Below are 13,954 nucleotides of genomic sequence, written 5' to 3'. Positions count from 1 at the left end.
AAATGATATCTTCGCTGGGTATAGCAATTTTGGCTGTAGGTTCCTGCTTTTCATGACTTGAAATATTTCTTCCCAGTCCCTTCTAGAACACTAAGTTTCTTTTCAGAAACTAGCTGACAGTCTTATGAAAACTCTTCTGTAGTTAAGTAACTTCTTTTCTTTTGCTGCTTTTAAGATTCTCTTTATCTTTAACCTTTGGCATTATAATTATGATGTGTCTTGGAGTGGGCCTCTTTGTATCTATCATGTTTGGGATTCTCTGTGCTTCCTGGACTTCCATGTCTATTTTCCTTCACCAAATTAAGGAAGTCTTCTTTCATTATTTTTTCAAACAGATTTCCAATTTCTTGCATTTTGTGTTCTTCTTTTGGCACCCCTATGATGCAAATGTTGGACCTCTTGCCGTTTTCCCAGAGGCTGCTTACATTATCCTCATCTTGAAGGATTCTTTCTTCTCCTTCTTCCTCTTTCTTCTTCTTCCTTCTCCTTTATCTTCCTTCTTCTTTCTTCTTTCTTCTTGGTTGTTTTTGCTGCTTCATGTTCCAAGTCATTGATTTTGATTTTCAGCTTCATCCACTCTCCTGTTGTTTCCCTGTAAATTGTTTTTTATTTCAATTTGTGTATCATTCATCTCTGACTGGATCTGTTTCATGCTGTTGAGGTTCTCACTAAGTTTCTTGAGCATCCTATTACCTTACAATCTGCATCTGATAGATTGCTTATCTCTATTTTGTTTAGCTCTTTTTCTGGAGTTTTGATCTCTTCTTTCATTTGAGCCATGTTTCTTTGTCTCCTCATTTTGGCAGCCTCCCTGAGTTTGTTTCTTTGTATTAGGTAGAGCTGCTATGACTTCCTGTCTTGGTAGCTTGGCCTAATTTAGTAGGTGTCCTGTAGGGTCCAGTGGCACAGTGTCCCCTATCACCCAAGCTGGGTACTCGAGGTGCGCCCTTTGTGTGGGTTGAGTACACTGTCCTCTTGTAGTTGAGCCTTGATTGCTGTTGGCTGGTCAATGGGAGAGATTTACATAAGCCAGTTAGTTGCAAGGTCTGGGTGTGACCTCTGCCCTTTGTGGAGGATCAGTTGTGCAGGGGTAGGGTGGCGGTGTTCTGACAGGCCTAAAGCTGGCCACTGGTACAGATGCTCTGAGGTTTTCCAGATGGTGCAGGCCAAGGTCAGCCCCTACCTGTGTTTTGCCTGGGGCCACCCTGCCTCAGCTATAAAGCAGTCTGAGATGGCTGCTACATGTGCTGGGCTTCAAGATTCCCAAGCTGTGAATCTAGGCTGGTTGCTCCTAGTGCCGGGTCTGGGGCTACTTAGCAAGAAGTACAGGGACAGTGGGGTCACTGAGGCTGGCTGTTGCTTATTTGATCTGTTGCTTATCTGATAGGATTTAGGAAGTTGTGAAGGATGAGTCAAGGCCAGCCATTCAAATGGAAAAGTCATGGTTAACAGCTTGGGTGGGCCTATAAGTTGGGTGGGACAGAGTCTCTGGGGATCTCCAGAGCAGGGCAAAGAGTGTTAGCCAGGTTGATGGAGTCTCAGATATGGCCCTAACCTGCTGGCTCTGGCTCTCTAGGGGGAGGGTTCAGAAATAGGACAGTGGCCTCTGCCCACCTTTCTGTCTGGGAAAAAGGTGTCCCCCAGCTCCCACTTTGATGCTAGATACTCCAGTTCCTCCCTGTATGCCATTGGTGCCTTTCAAGCTGCTATCCCAGTACTAGAGCTCAGGGGGAGTGAGTCTGAGTAAATCCAGTTTGGGTTCTTGAAGGTGAATTGCTTGGGACTCCAGGAGTTTCTTTATTGACTCAACCCCCGCTGGGTTTTGCCTGGAGACTTACCTTCCTGGGCTGGGGGGCCTGGTGTGGAGTTGGGACTCCTCGCCTCCCAAATTTTTATCCACCAAATGTGGGTGTGGGACCAGCCAGTTTAGCTTCTCCGCCCCTTCTACCAGTCTGAATGGATGTGGTTTTTTTAATTCTGTAGTTGTCAGACTTCCATTAAATTCTATTTCTGATGGTTCTGAGTGATGGTTGTTCTATATTTTAGTTGTAATTTTAATGTGGTTGTTTGAGGTGGTGAGCTGTGTTTACCTACACCTCTATCTTGACTGAAAGTCCTCTGTTTTTGCTATCAAGGCCAAGATGTCTGTGGGAGGGCTAGATAAAGAAGATAAGTGTAAGTGTTAGCTTAGGAGGAAGAGACATTGACCTCAGACTGAGGGAGGAAGAGTACGGGTACAGGTGCAGGCATTTTAAGAAACCAGAAAACACAGTGGGGTAGAGGAAAAAGGGTGTGTTTGAAGATAGAGTTCATGTTACCTTGATCTCAGTAAACTAGAAGAATCAGGAAGATTGGGATCAAATTAGAAACTAGGTAGGGGGGACAGGAGGTGATAGAAGACTTTGAAGAGGGGTTGTAGAGAATGAGACAGTGATGGTGAGATTAATGAAGAAATTGCCCAGAAAGAGTGAGGGTTGAGGTGAGGCTAGGTTTATACCCCAAAGCTTGATTGATCAGTATTTTTCTTAGATCCTTGGGATTCTCAAACTAAGATATCTTCTTGAACATAAGCTTAACCTAATGTTGGTCCCTTTCAGGGCAGGGAGAAGAAATTCATTTAGATGTTATGAGGAACTCAATTTAGTTCAGGTATACTGGGATCTTTTAACATATATATGCCAAACATTATAATAAGTATCTTATTTACTTCTTACCACAACCATATGATAATCATCATTACCTCCATTTTGTAGATTAGATGAGTTTTGGATTTTAATTCCCTCAGCATTATGTAGCTATTAGTATAAGGGCTAGGATAGAATCAAAAGCAATGTAATTTCAGAACCTGCTCTCTTAAGTACCTTACCCAACACTGTCCAATAGAACTGTACCGTAAGCCACACCTACAATTTTAAATTTTCTAGTAGGCACATTAAAATTTAAAAAAATAAAGTAAAATTATTTTTAATGTTTATCGTAACTCAGTATATCCAGAGTATTATTTCATCCTATAATCAATGTAAAAAATAATAAATTATTTTTATACTGATTTTGAAATCCAGACTGTGTTAACATGTCTCAATTTGGAGTAGTCACATTTCAAGGGCTCATGTGGCTAATGGCTACCATATTGGACAGTGCAGCTCTATACCCTTAGACCTGAGGCCAGTCTGAAGCTTGGGGAGAGTGCAGAGGATTTGCTTATGATAGCCTTACTTTGTATGAATGTTAAGGTAATAGAGTGACCTGACTATCCACTGTTTCCCTGAGTTATTGGGAAACTCTCCCAACCCTTGAAAACCTTCGAGAGGTAGTTGTTCACAGCTATTTTCCTTAAAAATGGGTATCCATCAAACTAAGGCAAATATATAATTAGAAGGTAATTGTTAGGATTAAAAAAGAATTCCTAGTATTCGTGTACATAATCAATTGTCACCGTCATAATAAGGTACATTTTATATGGCCTTATCATTTACAGAACATGTTATATATGCTTTTTTATTTGATCCTCATAACAGACCAGTGAGGCATTATCTCTACTTATACAGATGATGAATTGATTTTATAGAGGGATTTAAGTGATTTGCTTCAGTTTATGTGTAATAAAGATGAACCCCCCAAACCTGTATTTTTAAACTCTGGTCTGGTATATTTTTCTACTGTGCTAATCGTCTTTGCCTTATACAAAACAAAATATCTTTATATTTATTAATTGTGGCCAGCTAACACCACAATATGTTGGCCACCCAGAAATGTATCCTTTAAAATCCTGTGTAATTGTCATGGGGACTAGATTGCATTTCTTGCTAGTTACTGACTCTTATTTTATGTGACTCTGCTAATCTTATGTTGCCTGAGAAAGAATCCTAAAATGACACCTTTTTGTTAGGTTTGTTTTGGGCATTGCTGTTTTGTTTGGACATAGATTCCATAAGATCAACTTATCATGTGAGCATGCAACTAGTCATGGTAGATTAAGGATGTACCTAGTTTCTACCTTACATTTTTTGTCAAAGAAAACCTTGACCCTGGCAGAATTGCATGTTGTCAAGCTGATATTTTATATTTTCCTGAAATCTTTTCTGAAGTTAGGCATCAAGACGGATGCAAACCCAACTCCCTGCATATTGTTTAAAAAGTTGTTATGTATTTCTTTTTAGAGAGGGGAAGGGAAGGAAAAAGAGGAAACATCATCAATGTGTGGTTGCCTCTCATGTGCCCCTTACTGGGGACCTGGCCCAAAACCCAGGCATGTGCCCTGACTGGGAATCAAACCAGCGACCTTTTGATTTGCAGGCTGGCACACAGTCCACTGAGCCACACCAGCTAGGGCACCCTGTATATTTTACATGTGGGATTTTCATATGAAATTTTTTTGTTGTTGTTCTTTGTTTGAAAGGGTTCCATAGCTAAAACAATTACTGGCAGAGAGACTTTGGATGTAAGGGTTGGATTGGCATGTAAAGGAACTTGAATACCAGCACAGAGATTTGAGCTTTATCATATTTTGGCTTTGGGGAGCCACATGATTAGAATGTTTTAGGCAGAGTAGTGTAGAGTTACCTGATATGTCTGGGATATAACTAATTCAAATTAACAGTAATTCTAGGGTCCAGATATCCTAACTCCAAAAGAGCTCCATAGTAGAACAAGACATTGTAACTCATCAAACGTATGGATGGCTAATGCTGTTTCAGCAAGACTCCCAGGAAAGCACAGGACTGACATCTGCATCCCAAAGTGACAGTACCATTGGTCATTCCTGGCCAGGCAGATCACATAACACACTCATTATAGCACAGTTGTGCTTATCCTCCTTCATTTATTACCATAACATGATCTACCAACTAACTTCTCTGTGCCTTAGTCTTATAAAATGGAGATGATAATGACATCTGTTTCAAAGAGTATTTTTAAGAAATAAATGATATAATACTGTGTGTGTTTACAGTAGAGCTAGGCATACAGTGCGTCTCTATAAATGTGAGCTGCTATTATTATTGTGTTTTAGTTCTTTTAGGAATATATAATAGTTTTTATTTTTACAACTTATATTTCTTCCTCTACTTTGCTAAAAGCTAGAATGAAACAGTTATCTGCAGCAACAGTTCGCCTCCTTTCGAGTTCCCAAACAATCACTTCAGTGGTCAGTGTTGTAAAAGAGCTCATTGAAAATTCCTTGGACGCAGGAGCCACAAGCATAGATGTTAAACTGGTGAGTGTCTCCTAGAAACCAAATATCTTGGAAGCAAAAAAAAAGGCTGGACAGATATTTTCCCCTTACATCTATTACCTTTCTTATCTTTACATGTACCAGTAAATTATTTGGAGCGCATTCGACCTTTTGTCTTAATAGTAAGTTCTTAAAAGTAAACTTAAATTTAAATCAACATTAGTAACCCTAAATTATAAAAGAAAACTTCATATTTAGGACTCCATTACATGAATTTAATTTGTCTGTATTTTCTACCAATATTTATCCTAGGTTATTAGCATATACTTATTTATATATTCTTATTTGCATTTAATTTTTTCTGCCTAATCTTATTTCAAAATTGATTTCTTTGTTGCTTCGTAGTTTTTCCACTTTTCAATTTAAGTGCTATATATTAAATAATTTGAGTTAATATGGCATGACACTCATAATTTATTACAGTTGTTTGGCATGTTTACCTCCCCTATTATAAATTACTAGCCTACAGAGGCAAGGTCTATATTTTTTTCATTTTTGTGTCTACTGTATCTGGCCAAGTACCTGCTATGTAAATGGTATATAAATAGTAAATAGTGCATAGGTGATGAATAAATTTGTTTGAGGGAATGTAAGAATACATTTTTGTAATCTTATTATCAAATATTTATTTACATTATTTCTAGTGTTATAGTATTAAAAATAATACTGATACAAATCTTTGTAGGAAGAGACTACCCTTTTCATATATAGATTTATGTCTTATAAAATCCTTATAAAAACTCTGAATTAGCTACTACTGTACCCATTTTACAAATAATTAAGGTTCTGAGAACTTTTTTTTTTTTAATCATTGTTCAAGTACAATTTTCTCCCTTTTACTCCCAATCCAGCCCACCTACCCAACCCTCCTTTCTTCCCTCCCATTACCACCCTCCCCCTAGTTTTTGTCCATGTGACCTTTAAATTTGTTCCAGGTTCTGAGAACTTGCTCAAAGTCAATTTGTAAGCAGGGGAGCTGAGATTGGAATTCAGATCTTTCTGACTCTGAAACCCATTCAAGATCTTTCCTATATGCCAGTTTTTCTCAAAATGTTTGGGTGCATCATACTAGTTTAGAGAAGTCCATTACTTGGCCCCAGAATTTCAGATTCTAGGTGAGGCCCACTAATTTGCATTTCTAACAGATTTCTAGTGATTGCTGAGAACTATTCTATAACATATCAAACCTATATTTTGTTTTTAAATATAATAAGCTTTATTAACATGAAAAAATTTATTAAACCCAAAGAAATTTTTTTTTAATTTCCTATATTCACTTTAGTCTGATTCTAATACAATTGATAGTAATTAAATAGGATTAGATAATTATGTCTGACATCTCACTTAAGACACAAACATATCTTGTTCTTAAAGTTCTCTGGAAGAAAAACAGTTTTTAAAAATCATGGCACAAAGCCAACAAACAGAAGTCCTCTTAAAAAAGTAAATGGAAGTACAAATTTTTATCTGGCTATGTATTTTATTCCCTTGACTTTTATCAGTTTCTCTTTCTCTGCTTTGTAGAGTTTTAAAATAAACAGTTGTTTTGCTATACAAAATAAGGCCTGTTTTATTATGGTTTTATAAGGTAATAATTATCCTGGCTAGGAATGTTTTCCTAATTAGTTAATCAGGTTGACATTTTTTAAAACATTTGAAACTGATCTTTGTGTTTCTCAGATAACTGGAGTTCTTATTTGTGTTGAAAGATTTTCATTTCTGTAGTTAATGATTTTAGATTGAAGAGAGATGAGGAACTAAATCTTGGGTGCTTTCCCTCAACACCTTGTTTATCTATTTTATCTAAAAAATACTGACATAAACAATATTAAATAATTATAGGTTATTAAATAACCAGAGTCATTGTAATTGTGGGAAGATTTTATTACCTTTAAAATTTGCATCTATGGTCATGTACATAAAACTTTGTGAAATCAAGTTTATGATAGAAGTTTAGTATCAAATTTAGAATATAGTATCTATAGAAAGTGTGATCACTATAGGAATTTAGGTTTTGTTTATGTTGTGTATACATATTTTTAGTATTAGAAAACATACTAAGGTATGAATTGAGGGTTTTTTCTTTGATTTTTTTAAAATTAAAAACTCACTGGAATTGCCAAATTAGATATATTTTCTTAGCAGTTTCCTGTTAGGCCACTATGCAGAAAGAAAATTAAATTTTAATGTATTTAAATTTCTTATGAAAACAGTCAGTGGTTCAAGGGAGAAAGTATTAAAAACCCAGGTTGAAGAATGATAAGTGCTAGACTCTTGGTGGGTGTTATTTTTGTTGGTTATAGTGTTGTTTTATTTGAGAGATTGTATATACAGAGGTATTTATAATTTAGAGGAATCTTTTGATCAAGTTTCAGTATGAATTTAAACATGATACCTATGATACTGAGACAATTCAAGGGAACTTTAAAGATTAGACTGATTTTTCTTATTTTATAGTTGAATCTGAGTCCTAAGAAAAAGAGGAACTTGCCCTTAGTACCATAACTAGGAAATAGTAAGAAATTAAACTCCTACTTTCTTAAAATTAGGTTTCCATAAAAAAAATAAATGATGAAGTTATTCCACTTGTGCTTCTCTTTCTAAATATTAACAGTTTAATGTCTATATACTAAAAGTGCTTTAACTTTGTACAGGAGAATTATGGATTTGATAAAATTGAAGTGCGAGACAATGGTGAAGGTATCAAGGCCACTGATGCACCTGTAATGGCAGTGAAGTACTATACCTCAAAAATAAGTAGTCATGAAGATCTTGAAAATTTAACAACTTACGGTTTTCGTGGTGAAGCCTTGGGATCAATATGTTGTGTAGCTGAGGTAAAGTAATTTATATTGACTCTTAATGATTTTATAATCACAGAATATTAGAATTAAGAAAAACTAAACCAGTGTTTGGCAAAGACTTTTTTAAGTGAATATACATAAAACTTATTTTAGCCATTTTTTTAAAATTAAATTTATTGGGATAACATTGGTTGGTAACATACAAATGTCAGGTGTTCAATTTTAGAACATCTGAGTGTTCTATTGTATGCTAACCACCTGAATTCCAGTCTTCTTCCATCACTATTTTAACCATTTTATAGTATACAATTGAGTGGCAGTAAGTACATACATTCACATTGCTTGCAGCTGTCACCACCATCCAAATCCAGAATTTTTTTATCATCTCCACCTAAACTCTGCCTCCTCCATTCTCCTTTCAGCCTATCCTCTGACAACAACTATATTTCTCTCTCTGAATTTAACCATTCTAGGTACTTCATATAAGTGGAATTATGCAATATTTGTCCTTTTATGTTTGGCTTATTTTACTTAGTTTAATGTCTTCAAAGTTTGTACATATAACATATATCAGAATTTCATCTTTTCTTAAACCTGATATTTCATTGTATGCTTAAATCACGTTTTGTTTATCCATTCATCTGTTGATGAACATTGGGGTTGTCCACCTTTCAGCTACTATTGTCAATAATACTACTATGAATATTGGTGTACTAAGTAAGATCTGTTTGAGTTCCTGCTTTCAGTTCTGTTGAGTATACAAAGTATGTCCAGAAGGTATCCAGCCATGTAACATGAAAAGTAGAGATATTTACTGAAAAAAATAACAAGATACAAGTAACACTGTACATGGGACAATGACACCTCAGTCCCCGTCACGGTAGGTACCTTGGGACCTCACACAGTGCTCCCAATAGCCATCAGCTGCCCTGTTGTATTTTCCTGAATCTCATCAACAGTCAAATCTTTTTCCTCTCAAAGATGATTGTAGTTTTGGGAAAAGCCAGAGGTCACGGGACACCAAATCTGGGCTGTAGGGAGGCTGAGTCACCTGGGTGATTTGATGTTTTACCAGAAAACTCTGCATGAGACGGGATGCATGCGTGGGCACATTGTTGTGATGAAGCTGCCAATCACCAGTTGCGCATAGCTGCAGCCTTTTGAATCATCTGAATAGTTTCCATAGATGACTGTTCAAGCTTAATGCAAAATTTCATGCAGATTTGTTGCTCAACTCACTCAGTCATTTTGGATGCATCAGCCACACAGTACACATGCACACTCCATGGCATCTACTGCCCCTACTGACTAGTACAGCAGAGTCATCATTTTTCATATATGCACATTCCAGTCCACTCTTCTTGGCTGGCAGGTTACATTGATGTTGTGCAAAATGTTCTTATATTAACAATGGCTGGGCTTTTTCCGGACAGACCTCGTATACCCAAAGGTGGAATTGCTGGGTCATGTGGTATTTCTGCTTAATTTTTTGAGGAATGGCAAAGTATGTGTTGCAGTGTTTTTATTTAGAAGAGGAGAAAGTGTTTCAGTGACCCATTGGCTTGAAAAAAAAGTATTTGATAAAATTAAACATATCTTAACAATAAGCACTTTTCAGAGCCTTAACTGTATTGAAGTATATTGTGACTGTCTAAGGTTGGTGGTTTACAGTAAGTACATTTCCATGCCACCTACTTGGCTATGATACCCTTTTATTGAAAAGCATAGCACTATTTCTGTTGTTATTCTGTGGAATACACTCTGGAAATACCAGTCTACTCAGTAGAGATAATTAGATTGTATCCTAGAGATGTGATTGAGTTGGCTTAACCCCTCAGTTAGAGTCAGATTGGATCCTAGAATTTTCCTCTCCTGGCTGATGGTTAGGGGATTTCAGTGTTTACAAAACCCTGAGTTCAGTGCCTAACCCACTTGATTGCTGAGTACCAGTTGTACAGTGCCTGCCCCTACAATAGATTGTTCAGCTAGTGTGTGGCAAAGCTCATTTAGAGCCTTGTTTTCTTCATTTGCATGTACTTCCGTTATGTTTTGTCACATTACTCTTTGTGCTGTACTATTTGCCTGTTTTATAGAATGATAGTGTATGTGTGCTAGTGAGAGACATGGTGATTGTGAGGATCTTTTTAAGTACCTAAGTTTGTTCAGAGGTCATGTAAGCCTTCATTTGTGCTTAGGCTGGCACACCTTATTTAGGTGAGAATTTTCAGGTGCAATAAAATGGTAGGATTTTATACCTGTTGTCTGTGAAAAGTGTCATGGACAGGAGACATTGTTTCTGTCTCCTTATCTGGTCTCTGGACATCTGTTTGGTAGCCTAGTCTCCCCAGCACTGATATATTCTCCAGGCTTATTGTGATCTCTCTGCCCTTCTGCCTGTAGAGTATTGTCATAGGGTAGATTTTCTCCATTTTTTGTGGATAGGGTCCCAGCTAGGTATTCATTTACTCTTTGACAGTGGGGTTCTGTAAGGTGATGCCTAAATAAGAAAGAAAAATTGTGGGTGGGAGAGGAGGTGGAGTTTAAAGTAGCCTATTTTGCTGTTCTAGCACAGAGGATAGTAGGCCCTTGCTTAGAAGCAAGGTGTTCAGACATTGCTAAAGGAGGAAAGACTTTGTTTTTCCTTAAGTGCACTCTTCTTGAAACTTTTATCCCAAAACTAGCATACCCTGTGTTTCCGTTATGTTTCTTAGCACTTGATTTATTTAAACTTCACTGAGCCTCCAAAGAGATTTTAGGGAAGAGGGAGTAGAGGGTACATTGGGTATTGCCTGTCATTCTCCCCAGAGACAGTATATGGGAACCTGTAGTTCTGGGATCTTGGAGAAAGAGCCTGTTTTAAAAGTGGGATGGAATTTGTACCAGTACTAGTACTCTGAAGCTCCCAGTACTACTACTATTGTTGAAGCTCTTGGTGACTGTTTTAGAAATCTTATAATTTGTTTGGTAACATAATATTTGTTTTTTTTAACTGTTGTCCAAATTTGGTAGGTTGCCTTTAAACTTTACTTTGGCATATATAATTTAGCATGTCTGTATTTTCTAAGAACCTTTCAACTGAAATTAGTCATTATTGGCTTTGTCTGCTAGGTGGCAGCACTACACTTAGTCTTTTAAAGTATATTGCACATAGGCTGTATGATTTATCCAAATCCACACTGTAGTTCTGGTTTTAGAAGGCTGTCTTGCAAGTCCTAATCCAGTGGTACTCTCTGTTTTGTTTCTTTATTTGATTACTTGAACCCACTTGATACCTATTTTTATCATTTTGTCTTTTGTTTCATTTTTGAAGGATTTGAATGCCTTGAATATAAATACTTAATGTTTGGTCATCAAAATTACAAAAGGAATAAAAGAATTGTCAAAGTATCACAGTAGTAGAAAACTATAAATTTTAAAAATTATGTTCAGTTTTCACATTGCAATGTTAAATGCTTATAGAAAATATTACCATTTTGTGGAATCTCTATGCTTTAAATCTTTGGGGGAACCACATACAGATACATGTGTTGTGAGTTTTTATAAATGTATAATCTGGATCCAGATACACTCTTGTCAGCACCCCTGAAGGTTCTCTCATGCCCCCTCCCAATCAGTAGTCCTCAAAGTAGTTGCTGTTCTGGCCTATATAGATTCTTGTAGATTCTATATAGATTCTCTGGCCTAATCAACATAGATTAGGTCTACCTGTTTTTGAACTGGATCTGAATGGAATCTTACTATATGTATTATTTTTGTCACAGACAAAATTTTTTATGATAATTTAAGTTTGAAAGCCAAAGGAAATGCACAACTTCGGTGGTAGTAGTAATGGACCCTAGTCACTGCCCAGAACCTCATTTCAGGAGTGAGCACTCATTTTCCCAGCTGCTAAGAGTATTGGCGACTGAATGCTCACAGCTGAGTCTCCCTCTGGAGTTTGCCCTTACCTCAGCTAAAGAGATTTACCTTACTCATGGCATAGAGGGCACCCACATCCAATGACCGGTTGATAAGGGGTTGTAGAGTCCCCTTTCCAATTCACAACTCTGCCATACTATCTGTGCTCAAGAGCATCCCCCTGGGGTCAGCCAAGGCCTTTTGACTATGGCACAGTCTCACTTCTCTTTCTACTGTGTCCCCATGGGAGGTCATCCTAGGAACACTCCCCAGTAACTGCCCACACTAGTCTCCATCTTGGTCTACTTCATATGTAAGCCATTCTACAATGAGGTTTTATGGTTTAGTCTCATAATATTGATAAGGAGACAGGTCTTCTGAAGACCAAATGTCAATTCTTCTCAGACCAGCTTCAAAACAGTCTCATAATCAGTTGGCTAATATTTCGTTGTATGCAGGGTGCTGTGCTAAGAAGTTTACCTCAGAGGAACTGTGTACAGTGAAGTAAAAATGGAATATGAAAATTGTAAGACGGTCTGTTGGGGTACAAACTTGCTGTCTTTTCAGATTTCTGACCACCTGAATAAAGTGCCTATAAACATTCAAAAAAAAAAAAAAGAGAGAGGGAGGGAGGGAGGGGAAGGGAAGGGAGGGAAAGGAAAGGAAGGGAGGGGAGAGGAGGAGAAGGCAAAGGAAAGGAAAGTGAAAGGAAAGGAGAGGAGAGGGGAGGGGAGGGAGAGGAGAGGAAAAAATTGTGACTTATTTTGGGATAAATAGTGTGTTCATGGTGAAACTGAGAATTCAGTTCTAATTTCATGCTTCCCAGTGCTGAGTTTTCTAGAATCGGTCATGCTGCCTTCTTATTAGTGTTAGAAAGGTATTCCTAAATTTAAAGTACCTCATATTTAAATAATAAATATCCCAGGCCTGCGATGGTAAGCTCAATAGATAAGTTCCAACTTGATTTCTCCTAATAACTTATATGGGAAGGATTCTGAATAGTGTTTCAGAAAGCAATATACACTAGTTAAGGTCAATTACATTTAAAAATAAATACTATTGTTACTCAGGAGGACTTACTGAGTACTTTTTTGGGGAAAAATTCACCTTTTAAACTTAATGAATAGTCTTCATCACTCCAGTGAAGCTTCATTTATAGAAGTTGCATATTTATTTTAAGGCTCCAATTTATTTTGAAACTTTTTTAATAGAGATTGCAATTACATAATAAATATTAATGATTTGGTTATTTTATCTGCCAAACTAACTGATACTGATAATATTAAAGTCATACAGATGTAAATCATCTCAGGCTCATCAGATTGATAATAAAGGGTGGGGCAAAAGTAGGTTTATGGTTGTGAGCAGGAAACACAGTTTATTGTTGTATTATCATCTATTAACAACCGTTAACATTGTCCATACAAACAGTGCTATTACCAAAAACTCCAATTGTTGAAATTACTTTTTGTCAGATCATTTTAAAGGTGTTAATAATTTTAGTTGTAAAAATAAAAATTTAGATTTCAGCAAAATTGGCCACAGAAATTTAAAATACATCTAATTCTTTACTCTTTATACACTTTAAAAGAATGGGCAGTTTTCTAGTTTGTCAATAATAAAATGACTTTCAATCTTAGAATCAAACAGTCCAAAAGTGTAAAACACGGTCTTTATATCTACAGGGTATCCTATTGGTATTTTAAAATGGAATTACTGATTTCATAATCTATGATGAATGTACAGTGACTGGCAGAAACTCACTGATGTGGTTTTCTTTAAATGATATCATCAAGCATAACTTCTCTTGAAATTTATTGTTGTTTGTAAAGTAATTTTGTTATGTTTGTCATTCTTCTTTGGTGTTAAATTTGTAGTACTAATTATTAAGCATACTGAGTAGAATGAACTTGAGTGAAAATTCTGTTTTAACCTATTCATTAAATTTTTTTATGAATACTGTGTGTATTCCTGTCACATAACGAAACAGTAAAAATGTTTTATTTCTTTATAAGTAGAT

At 36.5% G+C, this 13,954-nt stretch overlaps 1 protein-coding gene across 4 annotated transcripts in view; it reads left to right on the top strand.

Moving 5' to 3' along the window:
• PMS1 (PMS1 homolog 1, mismatch repair system component) overlaps positions 1-13,954 on the top strand; it is an 81,867-nt gene that overhangs the window by 5,149 nt on the left and 62,764 nt on the right. For 3 of the 4 annotated variants that reach the window (XM_045831743.1, XM_045831727.1, XM_045831753.1), the window contains exons 2-3: positions 5,083-5,215; positions 7,888-8,070. In XM_045831743.1, coding sequence (XP_045687699.1) covers positions 5,083-5,215; positions 7,888-8,070 — 316 coding nt within the window. Of the gene's footprint in view, positions 1-5,078; positions 5,216-7,887; positions 8,071-13,954 lie in introns of all 4 variants that reach the window. The other variant, XM_045831735.1, reaches the window with a different exon arrangement.

The sequence above is a fragment of the Phyllostomus hastatus genome, unplaced genomic scaffold (genome assembly GCF_019186645.2).
Source record: "Phyllostomus hastatus isolate PE091 unplaced genomic scaffold, TTU_PhHast_1.1 phas_contig_1, whole genome shotgun sequence".
Lineage (NCBI taxonomy): Eukaryota > Metazoa > Chordata > Mammalia > Chiroptera > Phyllostomidae > Phyllostomus > Phyllostomus hastatus.
This window is presented reverse-complemented; position numbering and strand designations above follow the sequence as displayed.